This window comes from Podarcis pityusensis (genome assembly GCF_964106645.2).
Source record: "Podarcis pityusensis genome assembly, chromosome: 9".
Classification (NCBI taxonomy): Eukaryota; Metazoa; Chordata; class Lepidosauria; order Squamata; family Lacertidae; genus Podarcis; species Podarcis pityusensis.
The window spans coordinates 77,324,883-77,344,540 of NC_138034.1; the positions used below are offsets into that span (position 1 = coordinate 77,324,883).

A 19,658-nucleotide genomic window follows, 5' to 3' on the forward strand; every position below is an offset into this window, starting at 1 on the left:
ACGTCTTCCTTTGAGCTGCGCCGGGTCTTTGAGCAGCTCCCCAAAGGGATGTCAGAGCTGCCGTCTCCTGTCGCCCACGATCCGTTTTGCACATCAAACGCCCCTTCGGATCAAGGCGGCTCCTCAGGTGGGAGAGGGAGCGGAACGGATCTCCCTTGCAAAACACAGGTGCTCCCAATACAGAGGGCCTTCTCGGTGTTGGCACCCACCCTGTGGAATGCCCTCCCGTCAGATGTCAAGGAAATAAACAACTATCTGACTTTTAGGAGACATCTGAAGGCAGCCCTGTTTAGGGAAGTCTTTAAGGTTTGATGTTTTAGCGTGTTTTTAGTACAGTGGTACCTCGGGTTACATATGCTTCAGGTTACATACGCTTCAGGTAACAGACTCTGCTAACCCAGAAATATTACCTTGGGTTAAGAACTTTGCTTCAAGATGAGAACAGAAATCGTGCTCCGGCGGTGCAGCGGCAGCCGGAGGCCCCATTAGCTAAAGTGGTGCTTCAGGTTAAGAACAGTTTCAGGTTAAGAACGGACCTCCAGAACGAATTAAGTTCTTAACCCGAGGTACCACTGTATTCTGTTGGGAGCCGCCCAGAGTGGCTGGGGAAACCCTGCCAGATGGGTGGGGTATAAATAAATTATTATTATTATTATTATTATTATTATTATTATTATTAGACAGCTGACAGGCAAGCGAGAGGAAGCTTCTTCACCTCCCAAAACTCAGCTAGTCACCAGCAAAGGCTATTTCAACAGCCCCCATTGCAGGAAGGCTACAGGCGGGTGAGGGGTGCCCCAGAGTGGGGAAGGGCCGCAGCCTCAGGGGCAGCAAGCAGAGGGTCCCTCTCCCATCCCCACTGGCAGCATCTCCAGGCAGGGCTGGGAAAGGAGCCTGCCGGAAACCCTGAAGAGCCGCTGCTGCCAGCCAGAGTAGGCAGCCCTGAACTAGATGGAGCCAGGGGCCTGACTCAGGAGAAGGTCGCTCCCGGTGGTCCTATCCGGGCCCCGCAGGCAGCCCCACCCTGGGCCTTTCTCAGGCTACCTCAAAGGGCTCTTCCACACCAGGGCTGGAAAGGAGCTAATCACCAAGGGCCCATTAAGCGCAGGTTATCATTGGAATAAACATTCACACATTTATTAGTTGAACATATGATAGACGAAGAAAGGATATGTACAATTTTATAGCATGCAGAAAACAAGATAGGTAAAAAAATCAGGGATGGGAGGCGAGGGAAGTCTTTGGGGGGGGAGAGGGAGGGTTGAGGGAGAGGAATAAAGGGGGGAAATAATGTAATTGATTACGAGGATTGACAAATTGTTATGTTGAAATTGGTTAATAAAAATACTTTTTTTAAAAAAGTAGGTTATCATTGTGGCCACAACGGAATGTCTAGGCACCTTTTCCCCTGCGAAATTTGCAGTTGGGGTTGTTATTAATTTCATTTCTATGCTGCTTTATATTTTAATGGGGGGGGGAATTTCCAAACGGTTTGCAACACATTAAAACCAGGGTTAGAAACTCAGATATAGAAGCCAGTCGCCAAATGGCACCGTAAACCGAGGTTACGGTTGCCACAACAGCAAGTCTAGAGTCCATTCCTCCCCCCCCCCAGCAGATGCCATGCAAGGATCCTGGCCTGGGGGGCACACCAGGAGCCCCACTTGGCTGACACGCTGAGCCCCCTAAGCTCAGGCCTCAATGCCCCCCTTTCCCCCCGAAAAGCTGGATTCTCCCCTAAGGGCTGGATCCCGCTTGCTCTCGGCTTTGCGATCAACCGGAAGTCCCCCAGGCCCCCCAGCAGGAAGAGGGGGCTGGAGGGGGAGGCTGAGCTTTGCCTCCCCAGGACAGGAGGGGGAGACGCGCTCACCGCCTGCCTTCCTTCCCCAAAATGAGCCTTTCCACGGCTGCAGGAAGCCTTTCTCACCCCAGGAAACCGGGACTGGCTGGACCTTCAGTGCTGCTTTGGTCTGTTGCATAGTTAGAGCACACAGTTTGACTATGGAACTCCCTCCCACAAGAAGCAGCGATGGCCTGGGTGGCTTTAAAAGAGGACTGGCCAAATTCCTGGAGGAGGAGAGGGCTATGAATGGCTCCTAGCCAGAACGGCTTTGCTTGGCCTCCACCGTCAGAGACAGCCAGGCTTCTGAATCCCCGTTTCTGGAAACCCCAGGAGGACGGGATAGTTGCTCTTGTGTTCGAATCCCGCTTGCAGGTTTCCCTCTGGGGCAGGCATCCCCAACCTGCAGCCCTCCAGATGTTTTGGCCTACAACTCCCATGATCCCAACTAACAGAACCAGTGGTCAGGGGTGATGGGAATTGTAGTCCAAAACATCTGGAGGGCCGAAGTTGGGGGCACCTGCTTTTGGGGCATCTGGTGAGAACAGGGAGCTGGGCTGGCCAGGGCCACAGGCCTAATCCAGCAGGGTCTTCCAAGGTGGTTATGTTCTCATGATGTTAACGCCATGTTCCCTCATCCCTCTGAAGACCTGAAGAACCACAAGTGAGGACGGGGCTGCTGCGCTTGCCAGGGAGAGAACAAAACTGGGCAAGCTGGACCACCGCGGTGCCAAACCCAGCACTTGGGCTCCTGAAATGCAGGAAAGTTCAGTCCCGTTCTCAGCACCCCTTGGGAAAAGATTGGACGATGCCAATGGCCCCTCTGGTCCAGCATCCTGGACTCCCTGGGCCACCCAGTTGCCGGCAGGAATAATAATAATAATAATAATAATAATAATAATAATAATAATAATTTATTTATACCCCGCCCATCTGGCTGGGCTTCCCCAGCCACTCTGGGCAGCTTCCAACAAAATATTAAAATGCTGTAATGCATCAAACATTAAAAGCTTCCCTAAACAGGGCTGCCTTCAGATGTCTTCTAAAAGTTTGGTAGTTATTTTTCTCTTTGACACCTGGTGGGAGGGTGTTCCACAGGGCGGGTGCCACCACCGAGAAGGTCCTCTGCCTGGTTCCCTGTAACTTGGCTTCTCTCAGCGAGGGAACCGCCAGAAGGCCCTTGGAGCTGGACCTCAGCGTCCCGGCAGAATGATGGGGGTGGAGACGCTCCTTCAGGTATACTGGGCCGAGGCCGTTTAGGGCTTTGAAGGTCAGCACCAACACTTTGAATTCTGCTCGGAAACGTCCTGGGAGCACACCGGCCAAACAGCACTCTGCCCATGCAAATCCCAGCCACTGGTGTTTGGAGGCATCACTGCCTCTGGCTGTGGATGTTCTACACCTGTGGCTAGTTGTGCTGGCAAGCCCTCTCTCCTCCTCCATTAATTGTCTAATCTTCTTTTTCAAGCCATCTAGGTTGCTGGCCTCCAGTGGGAGGGAGTTCCACAGCTCAACCAGGACTTTCTTCTCTCTGTTGGGAATCTTCCAACACTGGACCCCCAAAACTAAGGCCTGCCGAGAGTTTCAGCCAAAAGAGCATTTGGGTTGGGTCCAGCCGCCTTGTGCGTCCCAGAGAACCCCTCTGGCAGACTGCGCCCCCCCTTATGTGCTTGCAGGGGCTGATGGGAGTTGCAGTCCAAAAGTTGCATCCGGAGGGTCCCGGGAGGGCGGGCGGGGGGGGGGGGAGAGCAGGCCCTGAGGCTTCGCGGCTGCGAGGTGCAAGGAGCAATCCTTGCAGGAACCGGACGCAAAGAGAGTGACGCTGCAATTCTCCTCCGCCGGGAAGCGCAAAGGCAGCAACCCGGGCGGACGCCTCTCCCGCTGGGGCAGCTGCTGTCGACTTCGCCCGGCTTGGCCTTGGAGACCCGGGGCGTCCATGCAACGCGCCCCCCCCCCAACCTGGCCTTCCCGACCCACTGCAGGAGCTGCCGCCCCCTTGCCTCCGCCCCATTTGCACACCCGGCGCGCAACCCCGCAGTGCGCTCTGCAGAACGGAAAACTCGACGGCGGCTGCGGAGCGGCGCTCCTGCCTCGCCCTCGGCTCCCGCGGCGCTCTGCCCATGCTCGGGTACTGCAGACCCACAGGCAAAAACCCCCCAGGGCGTCGGAGGCGCGCTCTGCACGGGCTCAGAGGCGCTCTTGCCGCCCCAAAGAAAAGCACCCCGCCCCAGTCCTGGTCCTTGGTGAGCCATTCCCCGTCCCCGGGCGAGAGAGGCGCCCTCTGCGCGGGCTCAGGGGCACCCTCGCCAAGTCGCCTTACCCCCCCATCCCAGCCCCAGGCCCCAATCCCAGCCCCACTTACTGGTCCGGGTGGGATCCGCCTCGCTGGAGCAGCTGGCGCAGCGGGACGGCGGCGTGCCCGAGGAAGCGGTCGGTGCCGACGAGGGCGCGCTGCCAGACGGTGATCTGCAGCAGGAGCGCCGGGTCGTCGTCGGCGTCGTCGGGGCCGGGCGTGGGCGGCAGCTGGAGCGCGCACTCGTCGGCCCAGCGCGGCCCGCTCCGCTGCGGCGCCACCGGCGTGCGGTACTTCTGGCCGCCCAGCTGCAGAGCCACGAAGGCGTCGCCCGACGGGCCGCCCTTGGCGCGCAGAGCCCGCGCCTGCACCACCGTCACCTGGACGTGGCTGGGCAGCCACGACGGCGGCGAGGACGGCGCCCCGCCCGCCACCGACGACACCCGGCTCATCCTCGCCGGAGAAGGCGCGCAAGGTCGGGCCTCTGCAGCGGCGGCGGCGGCGGCGGCTCCGCGTACCTCCGTCTGTCCGGGCGCCCGGCCGGCCTCCTCGGCTCGCTGCTGGCCAAGACGCGCCCTCCCTCCTCTCCTCTCCTCCCTCCTTCTTCCCTCCCTCTTTCTCTCCTTCCCTCCTTCCTCCCCTCCCTCTTTCCCTCCTTCCTCCGCAGGCTCCTCCTCGCGCCCCGTCGCACGCGCGGACAGCTCGGCAGCTGCAGACGCTGCGCTTGCAAGCCGGGGGGGGCTGCTGGCACCGCCTCTCGCTCTTTCTCTCCCCTCCACCTTCCAGCAGCCCGGGGCAGGATCCAAGCGCCGCCCCCGCCCCGGGGGGAGATGCAAAGGACGGGTTGCCCCCATCGCCTTTGCAACCCGTGGAATGCAACGCGGACCGCCGCTGGTGCGCCTTGGCAGAATCCGGGCTTGGAGCCCCGATGGGCCCCTGGCAGGCGGCCGGCTCTTCCCCCCTCCCCAATCCCGGCGGGGTTGGCCCAGGGCCTGTCGTGGGAGGGGGTGGGGGGCGCAGGAGGGACACGATCCCCAGCCAAGCTCTCCCGGGCAGCCCCCTTGGCACTGCGGAGCGCTCCTTCGGCTCGCCTGGTGAATGGCAGCTTGGGCTAGACTCGGTTGGGCAGGGCACATGCCAAACTTTCTGTGGGATGGCCGCCCCCGGAGCCCTTTCCAGTGACTGCCACAGAGAAGCCCGTTTATTTATTTCTGGGAGTATTTTAATCATAGTATCATAGAACTGGATGGTTGGAAGGGACCCCTGAGGGTCATCTAGACCAACCCCCTCAAGTGCGTGAATCACAGCTCAAACATCTCTCGCAAATGGCAACCTCTGTGGGAAAACCTCCAAGGAAGGAGAGGCCACCACCTCCCGAGGAAGCCCATTCCACTTTTGAATGGCTGGCTCATACAGTCAGAAAGTTCTTCCCTTTTCTTGTAACTTGAATCCATTAGTTCGTGTCTTCCCAGCACCAGAAAACAAGTTTGCTCCCTCTTCCCTGTGAACAGCCCTTCAGCTATAACAGAATAACAGAACCATTCACAGATTTGGAAGGGAACCACCAGGGTCATCTAGTCCAACCCCCTGCAAGGCAGGAATCTTTTGCCAACATGGTTCTTGGAACCACAACCCTGAGATTAAGAGAGTCGTGCTCTGCTGACTGAGCCATCTCCTTTCTCGTATCTCCTATCCGTCGCCTCCAGGCTCAACATACCCAGCTCCTTCAACCGTTCCTCATCAGGCTTGGTTTCCAGGCCCTGGATCAGCTTGTTGCACACCTTCCAGCTTATCAATATCTGTTCCTCCCTGCCTTTGGTTGTAAGTTGCTTTGGGCAATATAATAATAATAATAATAATAATAATAATAATAATTTTTTTTAAAAAAAACTGCAGCCCTAGTACTACATGCCACACACCACAGCAGCAAAAATTTGGCCCCTCATATGCAGGGTCTTGTGAGTTGAAGCTGAAATTTCCTCTACAGTTACACTATTCCCCTTTTATGCTAGTTCTTGTCCAAGGTGGGGGATTTATTGGAGAAATTGCTTGTGGGGAAATATTTTAATGGTAGATCTGTGACGTGACTCCCCAGCTTATAGCCCAGTGCCCCTCTGAAGCAAGAGGGGTCTGGAGACAGTGAACTGACTTCAGCCCAGAGGAGGATCTTTCAGTGGGAAGGCAGAAGCCATTGGGCAATGCTCCCTCTCGGGTGAGTACGTTCATGGCAGCAGAGAAATGCCCCAAGCTCCAATGCCAGGTCGCAGAAAACACATGCATGTTGCACTTCTCAAACGGGCTACGCATTCCTGGGTGTGTCACAAGCCTTCTCCCTTTTTCGTATTTGCAGAGCCAGCGGCAGACTTAAAACTGTTGCCGCAGCCCCTTTAAGAGACCAGCTCCCTCCTTGCCTCCTGAGATGTGTGGCAGCCAAATCCTGTTCAAATACATGTTGCCTATTTATCAGCATTGCAAGAGAAAAACAGAAGGCAAACTGATTCCCTGTGTTGCAGTGGGCTGGAATAGATGAGCCTTGGGTATCCCTTCCAACTGTACTGTGATTCTATGACTGTTAACCACTGACGTGGCAGCCTTGAATTTTCAGGTGCACTGCATCTAATATTGTTATTGTTATTATTAGTATTTCCAAAGGGTAGCTGACACAACACTAATTGTAACTGGATTGTAATTTGGTCTTTTTTGTGCATTTTGTTTTGTTTTGTGTTTTCTTCTGGAATTGGATTATGATTTGATTTGTTATTGATTGGATGCTTTTAATGGAAAATTAATTAAAATTATTATAAATAAAATAAAGGCCTAATTTCTGCATTGTGCAAAGCTGACCTCTGAGAAGGCAGTACCTGCAGAAGGCCCTCCTCACCTGCAGAGCAGCGGGGAGACAGCCTTCCAGGTGTCCTGGTCCTGAGCTGCGTAGGGCTTTTATGCACCCAAAATGGCACCTTGAACTTAGCCCAGGAGCTCATTAGAAGCCGGGCAACTCTTCCCAGTGGGGAGACGTGTTGGCAATAGTTTGCCCCAGTGCAGGGCCATCTAAAGCATATCTGGCACGGTGGTGCAAAGATCCCTCCAGTGCCCCCCTTTCCCAGAGTCTTTGACCTTTTTTAGGGCTGCAGAAGGTGGGCAGCGGCGGGAGGGCGGCTCCTCCAGTGGAGAAGAAGCGGAGGCTGGACGCGGTGCCTCCCGGCTCAGCTGAACGCTTCATGCCGCGGTGGCCACAGCAGGCAGCACACCGAGCGAGCGAGCCTGTGCCTAGCGAACGAGGGTGCGTCCCTCGCTCACTCAGCGCACTCGTTCGGTGTTCCCCGGACTCTCGCCTGGCACCCTCCTGAACTTAGCACCGTGGCACCCTGCACCGCTAGCCTCTATGGGTAAGACGGGCCTGCCCCAGGGAGCAGATGAGCAGCTGCATTTTGCAACGGCTGCCGCTTCTGGACCAACCCCAAAGGCAGACCCCGAATCGAGCAATGGCAGCAATCTGTCCTGGAGGTGACCAGCGCCTGACAGGACTGGCCTGCCATTGACGAAGGAAGGCATAATCCAGGATGGGCTGTGGATCCTCGATTCTGCATCTGAGGAAACTCGTGGCCAGAAGTGAGCTCTCATTTTCCGCCCACCCACCCCAGGTCTGTCTTGTGATGCCTGCCAGGCTTAGCTGATCTCCCTCGCACACACAAAACACTTTGCTTTGTTGCAGCTGCAGAAGTGCCTGGTGCAAATTCTGGAGCCGTGAGTCTTGGTCCTAGGAGTGTGGCTCGAGCCAAGGACAAATGTAGATAAGCTGGGTGGGAGAATGAGGGATCCATTTGCCCCTGGATGCCCCTGCCAAGCTCCGAAGCCCTGGGTCCAACAACCCCCCCGCCTCTCCCACAGAGAGCCCCCCCCCCCCGTGGGCCAGCTGAAAGGAATTTGGGCAAATCCCACACAGGACCATCTCTGCAGCAGCTGCATCTCTCTGGCAAGGACACGTCCAGCTCCCCTGCGTCAGCTGAGGGGCACCTGCCACAGGGATCGGATGTCCGCGGCCTCCGTCTCTTCCTCCTCCAAACAGCCAGCGGGTTCAGGAGAACAAGAGGCATTTTGAGCCACCCACAAGCGCTTTGGGGCCTGCTCACCATCGAGGGTCAAAGAGCCAGTGTGGTGTAGTGGTTAAGAGTGGTGGACTCGTAATCTGGTGACCTCGGGCCAGTCACACTTCTCTGAAGTCTCTCAGCCCCACTCACCTCACAGAGTATTTGTTGGTGGGGAGGAAGGGAAAGGAGAATGTTAGCCGCTTTGAGACTCCTTCGGGTAGTGATAAAGCGGGATATCAAATCCAAACTCCTCCTCCTCCTCTTCTCCTTCTCCTTCTTCCTCTTCCTCCTCCTCCAAGCCAGCCCTCCATCTCTCTTGCTTGGTGGTTAAACCTGCCTCGAAAAGGAGGGGCAGGGGCTCCCCACCCACGGGCAAGGAGCTGTATTGGCAGGGAGAGGCACCATTTTTGTGTTGCCCTGGGCCTGCGCCCTTGGTGGGGGTTTTATAAACAAAAATCTTCCCTTTTTTCCCTATGGGGTACCCAAAAGCCCATATAGAGTCCTTATGTAGGTTCCCTATTGGTAGGAGAAAATAACAGAGGCCAACCAGAGAATATTGAGAAGCAGAGCAGCTCGTAAGCCTGATCTTTATTGAACTGTTGCAACAGGAAAGGAGGAGGAACCAGAAACCAGGTGTGCCCGCCCTTATATAGACAATTTAAATTGCATTCCCTGGAGCTCAAGACCCCTCCATACATCATACATACATCACAGAAGGGGTGTAACCTATACCACCCCCCAGATACATCATACCTACATCACAGAAAAGGCGGACTACAACAGAAGTCTGAGTGCGTTATTTATCTCGTCTGACAGGTTACCTGTTAGTGCTCACTTGATTGGATACCCTGGGGAGCCTGGCCAGTCTTTTGTAATGATAAATACTTAGTTCCTGAGCCAGGTCACAGGCTCACCCTATTGATACACAGACATACCCTTAAGACAGGAATTGTGAAGGAAAAGACAATGGGGAGGCTCCCCCACCTCCCTCCTTGCAGAGAAAACATTTGCTCAGTTTGGGAATCAAAAATGGTTCCAGGTCGGTCTTCCTGTGCTGATCCATGTACGTGCTTGGTTGGTACATTTATTATATATCTAAGACCTTAAAATTCTTATCACAGAGGCCAGTCTGGATGACCCCTAGGTACGCCTCTGTCTCCTCACAACCAGCTCCTGACTCTGAACTCTTGGATCAATGGCCCATCTAGTCCAGCATCCTGTTCTCACAGGGACCCCTCAGATGCCCCAGGGAGAAACCCACAATCAGGATTCGAACACAGGAGCCTCCCCACCCCCGCCTGGTATTCAGAAGGGAGGAGGGGTTGTGGGTCTCCACAGCAGCAAGGCTGCCTTATAGGTGATGCCGGATTCTAGCTTGGAATTCAAAGGCCTCCCCCATAAAATAAGGCTCCCCTCTCCAAACTAACAAGAGCAAAGCCCCCTTTTTAAAAGCAAGCCCTTTCACTTGCAGGAAGTTCTAGCTGAGGCTGGATGGCTCCCCCAGCAAATAATCCAGGGAACTCACTGCCTCATGGCGCCCGTCTGGGAAACTGAGACTCCTCCCTCCTTTGCTGGCTACCTTCATTTGAACTGTGAGGTGTTTTCTTCAGGAGCTGAGGACCCCCCCCCAGCTGGCAAAAGCCCGCTCAGAAACATGTTTGGCTCCTAGCTGTGCAAAGCAAACTGGCTCTGTGCCATCGCTTTGGGGCTGCTGTGGACCTGGAATAAATCTGGGGTGCTTTTAAATCTGGGGAAATTCCAGGCTGGGGGTGGGGGGCAGGAATACCTCCTTGCTTAAGCGCTGCTTCCTTCGCATTTCTGAAGCGGGGAGGACTTGAGATGGCGCTGCCTCTGCAATGGGCAGGTCTGACTGCCTGGCGCTTGGCCTGCAGGCTTCCTCTTTGAAATTCTTCCACATTCCCGTCTCTCCCAATGCAGTGGCTTTCGAGGAGGGGGCATTGCAGCTTCTGAACCCCTGCACCAATTCTGCACGCCCGCTTTTGCAGGGATCTCGCCAAACGCAGCTCTGCATTATTCCGTGAGTGCCCTGCGACGCTCAGCTTGGGAAAAAGAGGTGGCAGGTGTAAAGGACCCGGGAGCAGAATGCTGCTCACAGCTCCAACCACTAGGCAGTGCCTGTTAGGATATAGTTCCGTTCCGCCTTAAAAGGGAACAGGCATGACTGTTGTGTGTTTACTTCCAGCACAGGCTTGCTGGGAACTTCCGTTTGTATATTGCTTTTGCTGTTTGCTGGACACGAAGGGAAGCAGACATGTTTTTTCTTTGTTCCTGAGCTATGCTGAATAAATGCCTGTAAATAATGCTTACACATGTCTCTGTCCGCCTCTTCTGTTGTGAGAAGATTTAGAGCATGCACAGTTTCTAAATGGCCTCGGTCCACTATACCTGAAGGAGCGTCTCCACCCCCATCATTCTGCCTGGACACTGAGGTCCAGCACCGAGGGCCTTCTGGCGGTTCCGTCGCTGCGAGAAGCCAAATTACAGGGAACCAGGCAGAGGGTCTTCTCGGTGGTGGCACCCGCCCTGTGGAACGCCCTCCCACCAGATGTCAAAGAGAACAACTACCAGACTTTTAGAAAACATCTGAAGGCAGCCCTCTTTAGGGAAGCTTTTAATGTTTAATAGATTATTGTATTTTAGTGTTTTGTTGAAAGCCGCCCAGAATGACTGGGGAAACCCAGCAAGATGGGCGGGGTGTAAATAATAAATTATTATTATTATTATTATCTGAGGCTCGTGTCGCTGTTTGATGCTGTTCCAAGGGAGACCAGTGATCGCCCGGCTGCCGGCCGGTGGCTGGAGCCAGCTGGGGGCCTGCCTGATGCCCCCATCTCCCTGGCACTACCCCAACAGTGCCATCCTCCTCCTCGTCTCACCTTAGCCAGGAGTGGGCCCTTTAGGCTGCTGTTAGGTGGGGAGCAGCCAGCAACTGCCCCTCCCTCTACCGGCAGCAGAGCAGCCTCAATTGCTTGGAGATTATTCACAGGTGGAAGGCAGCACCTGGGAAGGAAGGAAGCAGTCCTGAAGTCAGTGGGAAGACGGAGGATTCAAAAGGAGCTTTGAGAGAGTCAAGAGGGCAGAAGAGTGGGAACTTTTTACAAACGACTTAAAAAACAAAACAAAATGAACTGGACTCCTTGGCAGGTTTTGAAGAAACATACACCAATTTATTGACTGTTAATATAATAGATAGACAATTAAAGGATCTTTACAATTTTACAATATGCAGAGAACAACACGTGCTGAAAAATCAGAGAGAGGAACTGAGGGAAGTCTGGGGGTGAAGCCTTATTTACCTAGGGATCCATCAGCCACGCCATCCCCGGACCTTGGAGGGAACAAAAGTACCAGGAAAGCAAAATCTTCTTTGGAGAAAAAGTTTATTGAAATCTGTGCACAGAGACAATATCTGTACACAGAGACAACCAGCTGGATAGCTCCTGAAAATATACTGGCTGTAAAGCAAGACACTTCAGCAAACTTTCTTATACTCTCTGAGCACTCTTCCCCCCTCCCATACCTTCTCAAATTATTCCCTTACGTGGCACATCTATATTGCTTGCTAAACACATTTTATTGCTTGCTAAACATTCTTTCCCCTCTCCTTCGTACACGTGTCTTTTCTCATCTTTGCATTAGTAAGCATAAGACAGGAAAAGGGGCCTCTTTAGCAGGCCTGGTTAAATCTGCACTTTTGACCCGCCAGCCAAATTTAGCAGGTCTGGTTAGTTATTGCTAACAGCAGCGGTTTCTTGCTAGCTGGCTAGGCAGGAAACGAACTTTTGACCTGTCAGCCAAATTTTGCAAGCAGTCACTGGCGGTGTGCTAACTGTCTGGCCAAAATTTGCAGAAGTAAGATTAGCACAGGATTAGCACAGGAATTTACTGCAGATAGTATTTGAGAGCAACCTTTCTTAGGTACAGAGTTCTAAGCACAGAAAATATTGAGAGAAACCTTTTCCCATCTCCCTTTACTCCCTCCTCTTCTTTTGAACAATCTATTACTTAGATTCGTTCTGGGGTAGGGGTCTATATTCTCTCATTACAGCAATCACGCGAGGTCCCATCATGCGAGACATCATCTTTCCCATCATATTCTGCAAGCATTGCATCAAGCAGGGAATACAAAAGCAAAAAAGCAATAGAAGCATTATTGGGCCTATCACCATACTAACCCTGTTGGGTGGATTGAACTCTCGTGCTGCCTCCCTACTGACCAGAGCATATGGAAGCTGAAATCTTGGGGTGGCAATTCTTACTGGCACTTGTTTAGCAATTTCAATGCACACCTGGTTAAGGCTCCCACCCCTGCAATACTTGCATTAAGATAGGTTCCGTCCCATCTAACGCCTGGATTAAGATTAGAACCTGGTCCATCAGATGAGGTTGGTATAGTAACCTCATCAAACCCCTGTTTCCAGTAGTCAATGAGCACGCCATCTCTTACCACCGGCAAGACGAACCAGTCGTAGCAGAGGCCAGCAGGCCAGTAAGGGCGGTATGGCTCGGTAGGGTCAGGGCTGTGGGGCATAGAGCAAATCAATACAGAATATAACAGAAAAAAAGGAAAAGAGAAAGTCCTTATGAAAGTATTAAATGTCCTGGTGGACTTCCTGGATCAGTCCCGGCACGGGTTTTCACGTTGGGGACGCTGCCCGCGGGCGTCCCTCCCATCCATTTCTTCAGCTGTGCGTTGAGATATCAGCTTCCGGTGTGATATCAGCAGAGCGGTCATCAGCGGAGGGTCTGGAGATGGTCAGCCGAAGGGGTTAATCAGGATTTAACTGCACAGTTCAATCTATAGTGGTCACTCTGGTGTGGTGGACCCAAGGGGTGATGCCGGCGAATTTCACGGCGGTGGGTGTGGAGAGCAGGACGGTATAAGGTTCCAGCACGGTTGTAGCTGCGTCCGTGCCCAATCGTTTACCCACACTTCATCACCTGGCTCGAACTGATGCAGCCAACACACAGGGGTTGCGAGCCTGGGTCCACCTGTCGAGACAAAAGAAAACTCGGAAGAATATCTGGACTTAATTATTCAATTGCATATCCTGACCAGCATGTGGGGACAACATTCTGACATATGGGACCGGTCTCCCAAGCACAATTTCAAAGGGTGACAGGTGGGTTCGCTTTGACGGGAGACTGCGGACCCTGAGTAATGCCAAGGGCAACATGGTCACCCAATTAGACCCGGTTTCCTGTGTCAGCTTGGACAGCTGATTCTTTAGAGTCCTGTTCATTCTCTCTACCTTTCCAGAACTCTGGGGTCTATAAGCAGTATGCAGCTTCCAGTTGATCTGGAGCGCTTTTGCCAGTCCCTGTAGGACTGCATGAACAAATGCTGGTCCATTGTCAGATCCTATGGACCTTGGCAATCCATAGCGAGGGATGATTTCCCTAAGCAGGCACCTGGTTACTTCAAATGCCTTTTCAGTCTTTGTTGGCCATGCTTCGGCCCATCCGGTGTAGGTGCACACTGCCACCAGCAGGTAGCGGTGTAGTCCACAACGGGGTAATTCAGTAAAGTCCACGACAAGATCTTCCATAGGTGCAGTTCCACTATGCTGAATTCCTGGGGGAGCTAGTGGTCCGGTTCTGGGGTTATTCTTTTGACACAGCAGGCATTTCCTGGAAATCTGGGCTGCCAGTTGGTAGAGGTGGGCTATATAGAAGCATTTCTCCAGCTGCTTGGTTGTAGCATCTGGTCCTATGTGGGTTGAATCATGGTATCTCTGAGTAACCTGCCGAGAAAGGGACTCTGGAATCCATATCCTGTCATCAGGGGTAAGGTACCATCCTTCTTTGGACAATGTCAGCTCCTGAGCGTCTGCAGTGTCCCTTTCCTGCTTCGTATAAGCTGGCTTGTCAGTGGTGCTTAAAATCTCTTCTGGGACCAGTGCTCCAATAATCGGGGCGGGGGCCAGTTCTTGGGCTGCTTCCTTGGCCACTCTGTCTGCCAATCGGTTTCCTCTGGCCACTTCTCCTGGTCCAGTCTTGTGTCCATAACAATGGATAACTGCCACTGCCTCGGGCTCCCATACAGCATCCAGAAGGTTCAACAAGGCTTGTGGGTGGGCCACCTGGCTTCCTCTGGAGGTAAGCAAACCTCTTTCTTTCCATAAGGCTCCATGGGCATGTAAAGTCAGGAATGCATACTTAGAATCTGTATAAATGTTTATCTTCTGTCCCTTTGCCAGGCTCAGGGCTCTGGTAAGCGCAGTTAGCTCTGCCAGCTGGGCCGATGTTCCAGGCGGGAGTGACTTTGCTTCGATCACCTGGTCTTCCAGGGCTACCACTGCATAACCTGCCTTCCGGTGTCCAGCCTCAATGAAGCTGCTTCCATCCATAAACCATGATGGCCACTGGGGGTCTGCTTCATCTTTAAGGTCAGGCCTGCTAGAATACACCTCATCCATTACTTCAATGCAATCATGCGTGGGCTCCTCACCTACTCCTACCGGTAATAGGGCAGCTGGGTTGAGGGTTGTGGTGACTTGGAATTTCTAACGCGGATGTAGTAGCATCTGACATTTCCTCATTTTAGCCTGGGAGAGGAAATAGGTGCCTTTCGGCAGATGGCACGCTGACTCTTTCCTAAGCGGCCTCGCCCTCCTCTTCTTCTTCTAACGGTGGACCTCCCGTCTTCAGGGCCATCAACTTCTTTGCCTGGTACTTCTCCTTTTTTCTTCTGGGCCTCTTCCTCTCTCTGATTATAAGTGGTTTGGGCTATTTTCTAACATCCATTTCAGGGTGTGGCCCATCTGGATTTTTCGGCAAATATCGGGCGCTGCTTGGGCTACAAAGGCAGTTTTTATGATAGGGGCATGGATATACTGGCGGTAGGCTTCCTTCAGCTTTTTTAAGTAGGCTCCAGGGGCCTCCTCTGTTCCTTGCACTATTTCTCTGGCCTTCACAAAGTTGGTGAGTTTTCTGGCTGCCCTCCTCATGCCATTTAAGACATTCTGGCGATAAGTGGTGAGGGTATTTTGCCCTTCAATGGTCTGATAATCCCAATTCAGTGTAGTTTCAGGATATCCTGTTGCAACAGCTTGATCTCCTGCCCCCTGCGCTCTCATGTGTGCTCGGGCTTCAGCATGAATTCGCCTATCCTCCTCTGTAGCTAGCAGGGCATCCATCAAATATTGCACATCATAAAAAGTGGGGTTGTATGTTTTAAAAAAAATTCCCTCAAACAGCTTAATGATTTTGGCAGGGTTTTCTTCAAATGAAGGGTTTTGGTTCTTCCAATTACAAACATCTGCACTAGAGGAGGGGACATGTTGAACTGTATAAGTTCTATTGGGCACCACCCCGTTAGGTCCCGTGGGGGCTGGAGGGTCATACACTCTATGGAGAGGCATCACTCTGGCCGCGCCCTCCTCCTGTGTTTTATGTGCCCTATGGAGGGTCACTCTTTTCACTGCCTTCCCCACTCTTTCTGCCACTTTCTTCTCTGTTCCCCTACACATCCCGCTGTTTTTAACATATGGGGACTGACGTCCACTTCTCCTGCATAAGGTTCCACATACTTTCTCAAACGTTCTGCCTGTTCTTATTATCACCTATCAACTTAACTAATCTTTTTACAAATTCATCATCCTCACCATCCTCTTCTCGTTCCTCCCTTTCTCCATCCTCGCCCAGGTCTACCAATGCATTGTCCACGGGATTGGGGGCTGGGCCATCTGTTCCCTGTGGCGGGGGTGGTGCCAGGGCTGTTGCCGGGGCATGAGGTGGTGGGGCATCAAAACTTTTATCTTCTTCCCTCTCTGAATCCTGGAGGACTGGGGGGTTGTCCTCCTGTCTTCCTGACTGAGCAGATACGGCTGCCTGAGACTTTTTGGCAGCATGACTTCAGCCAGGGGGGGGGGGGGTTCTGTTCCACATTGGTCTTCCATGTGGAAATGTAGGGGATTTGATCAGGGTGGACATTCAAAATGTTCTGATATAATGGATTAATGAGTTGCAAATCAAGGGTCCTGATGGACGGCCAATTTGTTATTTTGGGGTGGGCCAATCTAATTTACACAATGTCCTCATCCTCCCCTCTCATCAGCTTGAATCCCCAAAAGCATTTCAAAGGGGTACTTTTACTTTGGCCAGAACCCATTTCTTCCAGATACTTCACACACAACAGACCTACAATCGCTCGGCCAAGGGGACACTAAGCCCTGGCCCACACTTGACAATTCAGCCACTAGAGTATCTTGACATGCAACATACAACATACAAAACACACCAATATAATTTCAACATGTAACACACTAAACACACCAAAATAATTTCAGCATGCAATACTCAAAACACACCAAAATAATTTTCCCTCCTTCTTCTGTTCCAAATTTTTGCTGGTGGCACTCTCCTGCACAACCAATCCCCTTATTCCTGGTGGCTGGCACTCTACTGCGCAACCAATCCCCTTATTCCTGGTGGCTGGCACTCTACTGCCCAACCAGGTGAGGCTGATCAGACCTCGCCCCCCTTTTCCTTGGGGGCCCACGCCCTTTCCCTTGGGCTTACCTTTTTCCGCTGCGGACCTGTCCCCTCGGCGCCGTCCTCTTTGTTTTTCTCCCTCAACAAGATGTCTCCACTGCAGGACAGTGTGGCTGGCTCCCCCCACGAAACAGGTGGGGTGCGCACGGGAGCCTGCAAACGCTGCTGAGCTGTTCACCTTGGTTGAGCCTGGCCCTCCGGTCCGTATTGGGGAGAGGGCTTATCCCGGACGAGCCCCCAAAGAAATGAAGCCTTATTTACCTAGGGATCCATCAGCCACGCCATCCCCGGACCTTGGAGGGAACAAAAGTACCAGGAAAGCAAAATCTTCTTTGGAGAAAAAGTTTATTGAAATCTGTGCACAGAGACAATATCTGTACACAGAGACAACCAGCTGGATAGCTCCTGAAAATATACTGGCTGTAAAGCAAGACACTTCAGCAAACTTTCTTATACTCTCTGAGCACTCTTCCCCCCTCCCATACCTTCTCAAATTATTCCCTTACGTGGCACATCTATATTGCTTGCTAAACACATTTTATTGCTTGCTAAACATTCTTTCCCCTCTCCTTCGTACACGTGTCTTTTCTCATCTTTGCATTAGTAAGCATAAGACAGGAAAAGGGGCCTCTTTAGCAGGCCTGGTTAAATCTGCACTTTTGACCCGCCAGCCAAATTTAGCAGGTCTGGTTAGTTATTGCTAACAGCAGCGGTTTCTTGCTAGCTGGCTAGGCAGGAAACGAACTTTTGACCTGTCAGCCAAATTTTGCAAGCAGTCACTGGCGGTGTGCTAACTGTCTGGCCAAAATTTGCAGAAGTAAGATTAGCACAGGATTAGCACAGGAATTTACTGCAGATAGTATTTGAGAGCAACCTTTCTTAGGTACAGAGTTCTAAGCACAGAAAATATTGAGAGAAACCTTTTCCCATCTCCCTTTAGGGGGGAGAGTTCTTTTTTGGGGAGGGGGGAAATGGGGGGGGATGATGAAGAGGATATGTTATGATAATTTGTTATATTGAATTTATTAATAAAAAATATTTTTTTAAAAGAAGAGAGAGTAGAGGTTGTGTGGCACTTGAGGAAAATGCCAGAAGCCTTCAAGGAAACAAGGGAATTTGAGGGACAAATAGCATCCAAAAACTTATTAAAAAAATATCAATGACTTCCTTTCTTCTCTTTCATGGTTCATTTGGCATGCCGCAAATCCCTGCATATTTTACATAAACTAAACCATTCAGTATTCCATCATTACGTCCATCAAAACTTATTTACGCCGTTGAATTTATCTTTTTTAAAAAATAGTTTTTATTGATTTTTGCATTTTTATCTTGATCACAAGAACAGCATCTCAGATATAAACCCAAACCCAAATGTCCCCCTCCCCCCTACGACTTCCCTCAACTTCCTCTTCTGGTTTGTTGCATAATAATTTTCCTGCTTTTTGGTTATAACTTAATACTGTATTCTCTAAATTAGGTCCTTTCTTAATTCTGCTTGGTAATTGTAAGTGTTTAGTCAAATCCTGCGAATGAGTTCATTTCTTTACAATATTTCTGTAAATATGGTTTCCACTCCTTTTCAAAGTCTCTGTTGTCTTTGTCTCTTAATCTCTCAATCAATTCAGCCATTTCTGCGTAATCCATAAGTTTGTCTTGCCATTCTTCTTTAGTTGGTATCTCCTCACTTTTCCACTTTGGGGCTGGCGGTTTCCTAGCCGCCGTTGTAGCGTACATGAAAATTTTCTTCTTCTCTTTTGGGCAGGTCTTGACCTGTAATGCCTAATAAAAATGCTTCTGGACTTTTGACAAAGGTTATCTTAAACATCTTTTTCATTTCGTTATATATCATTTCCCAACATTTCTTGATTATTTTACAATTCCACCACATATGAAAAAACGTACCCTCTTTTTCTTTACACTTCCAACATTTTTTAGAGCCTGTTCTATACATACACCGTTGAATTTATCTTAATGCTCCCCACGTTTACAAGTGTACACAATTCCCCCCCATATTTTCAATAAACATTTTCCAATATTCTCTAAATGCATGTTCTTCTTCTTATCTTATTCTATATGTTAAGTCCGCAAGCTGCACGTATTCCTTCATTCTTCTTTAGCTGGGACCAAAACGTCTTTATCTGGTGGGATCTATGGGATGCTTCTCATCTGTCCCTGAGGGGAAGACTGGAACTAATGGATACCAATGACAAGAAATATGATTCTCACTTAACTTTCAGAATAACTTTCTGACAGTAAGAGCTGCTTGACAGTGGAACTGACTCCCTCTGGAAGTGATGGACTCTTCTTCCTTGGAGATTTTTAAATAATAATAATGATATCACTTTTATTGTTTAAACAATAAATGCCCCAGCCACTCTGGGCAGCTTCCAGCAAAATATAAAAAAAGAATAAAACGTCAGACATTAGAAACTTCCCTGCCTTCAGATGTTTTCTAAAAGTTGTGTAATTCTTTATCTCCCTGACATCTGATGGGAGGGCGTTCCACAGGGAGGGCGCCACCACCGAGAAGGCCCTCTGCCTGGTTCCCTGTAACTTTGCTTCGAACAAATGTTGGCAGTGTGGGGTATCTGAAGGAAACATGTTCCACATGTGGTGGGCATGTCAATAGATTACAGAGTTTTGGAATGTTATATACGATCAACTGGAAACAATCTTAAAAGTAACATTTCCAAAAAACCCAGAGGCCTTCCTGATCGGAAGGGTAGGCAGAGAGATACCAAAAAAATTAAAAGAATTTTTATTGTATGCAACTGCGGACGCAAGAATTCCAATTGCTCAGAACTGGAAAGGCGAAAGGGTTATGTCAGGGAACTGCCATCGGAGCTAGAGGCGGAGGGAAGGCTCCAGAGGGATGCCGGAGAGGGTCCCAGTAGGGAGAGAGGCAGCCCATCTGCTG

At 51.3% G+C, this 19,658-nt stretch overlaps 1 protein-coding gene across 1 annotated transcript in view; it reads right to left on the minus strand.

Annotated features, from left to right (window-relative positions):
• Positions 1-4,704, minus strand: part of RAB11FIP5 (RAB11 family interacting protein 5) — a 68,124-nt gene extending 63,420 nt beyond the window's left edge. Inside the window, exon 1 of the mRNA XM_081020659.1 lies at positions 4,203-4,704. Within this exon, the coding sequence (XP_080876785.1) occupies positions 4,203-4,585 (383 nt within the window). The 5' untranslated portion in view covers positions 4,586-4,704. The remainder of the gene's footprint in view (positions 1-4,202) is intronic.
• Positions 4,705-19,658: the final 14,954 nt, after the last annotated feature.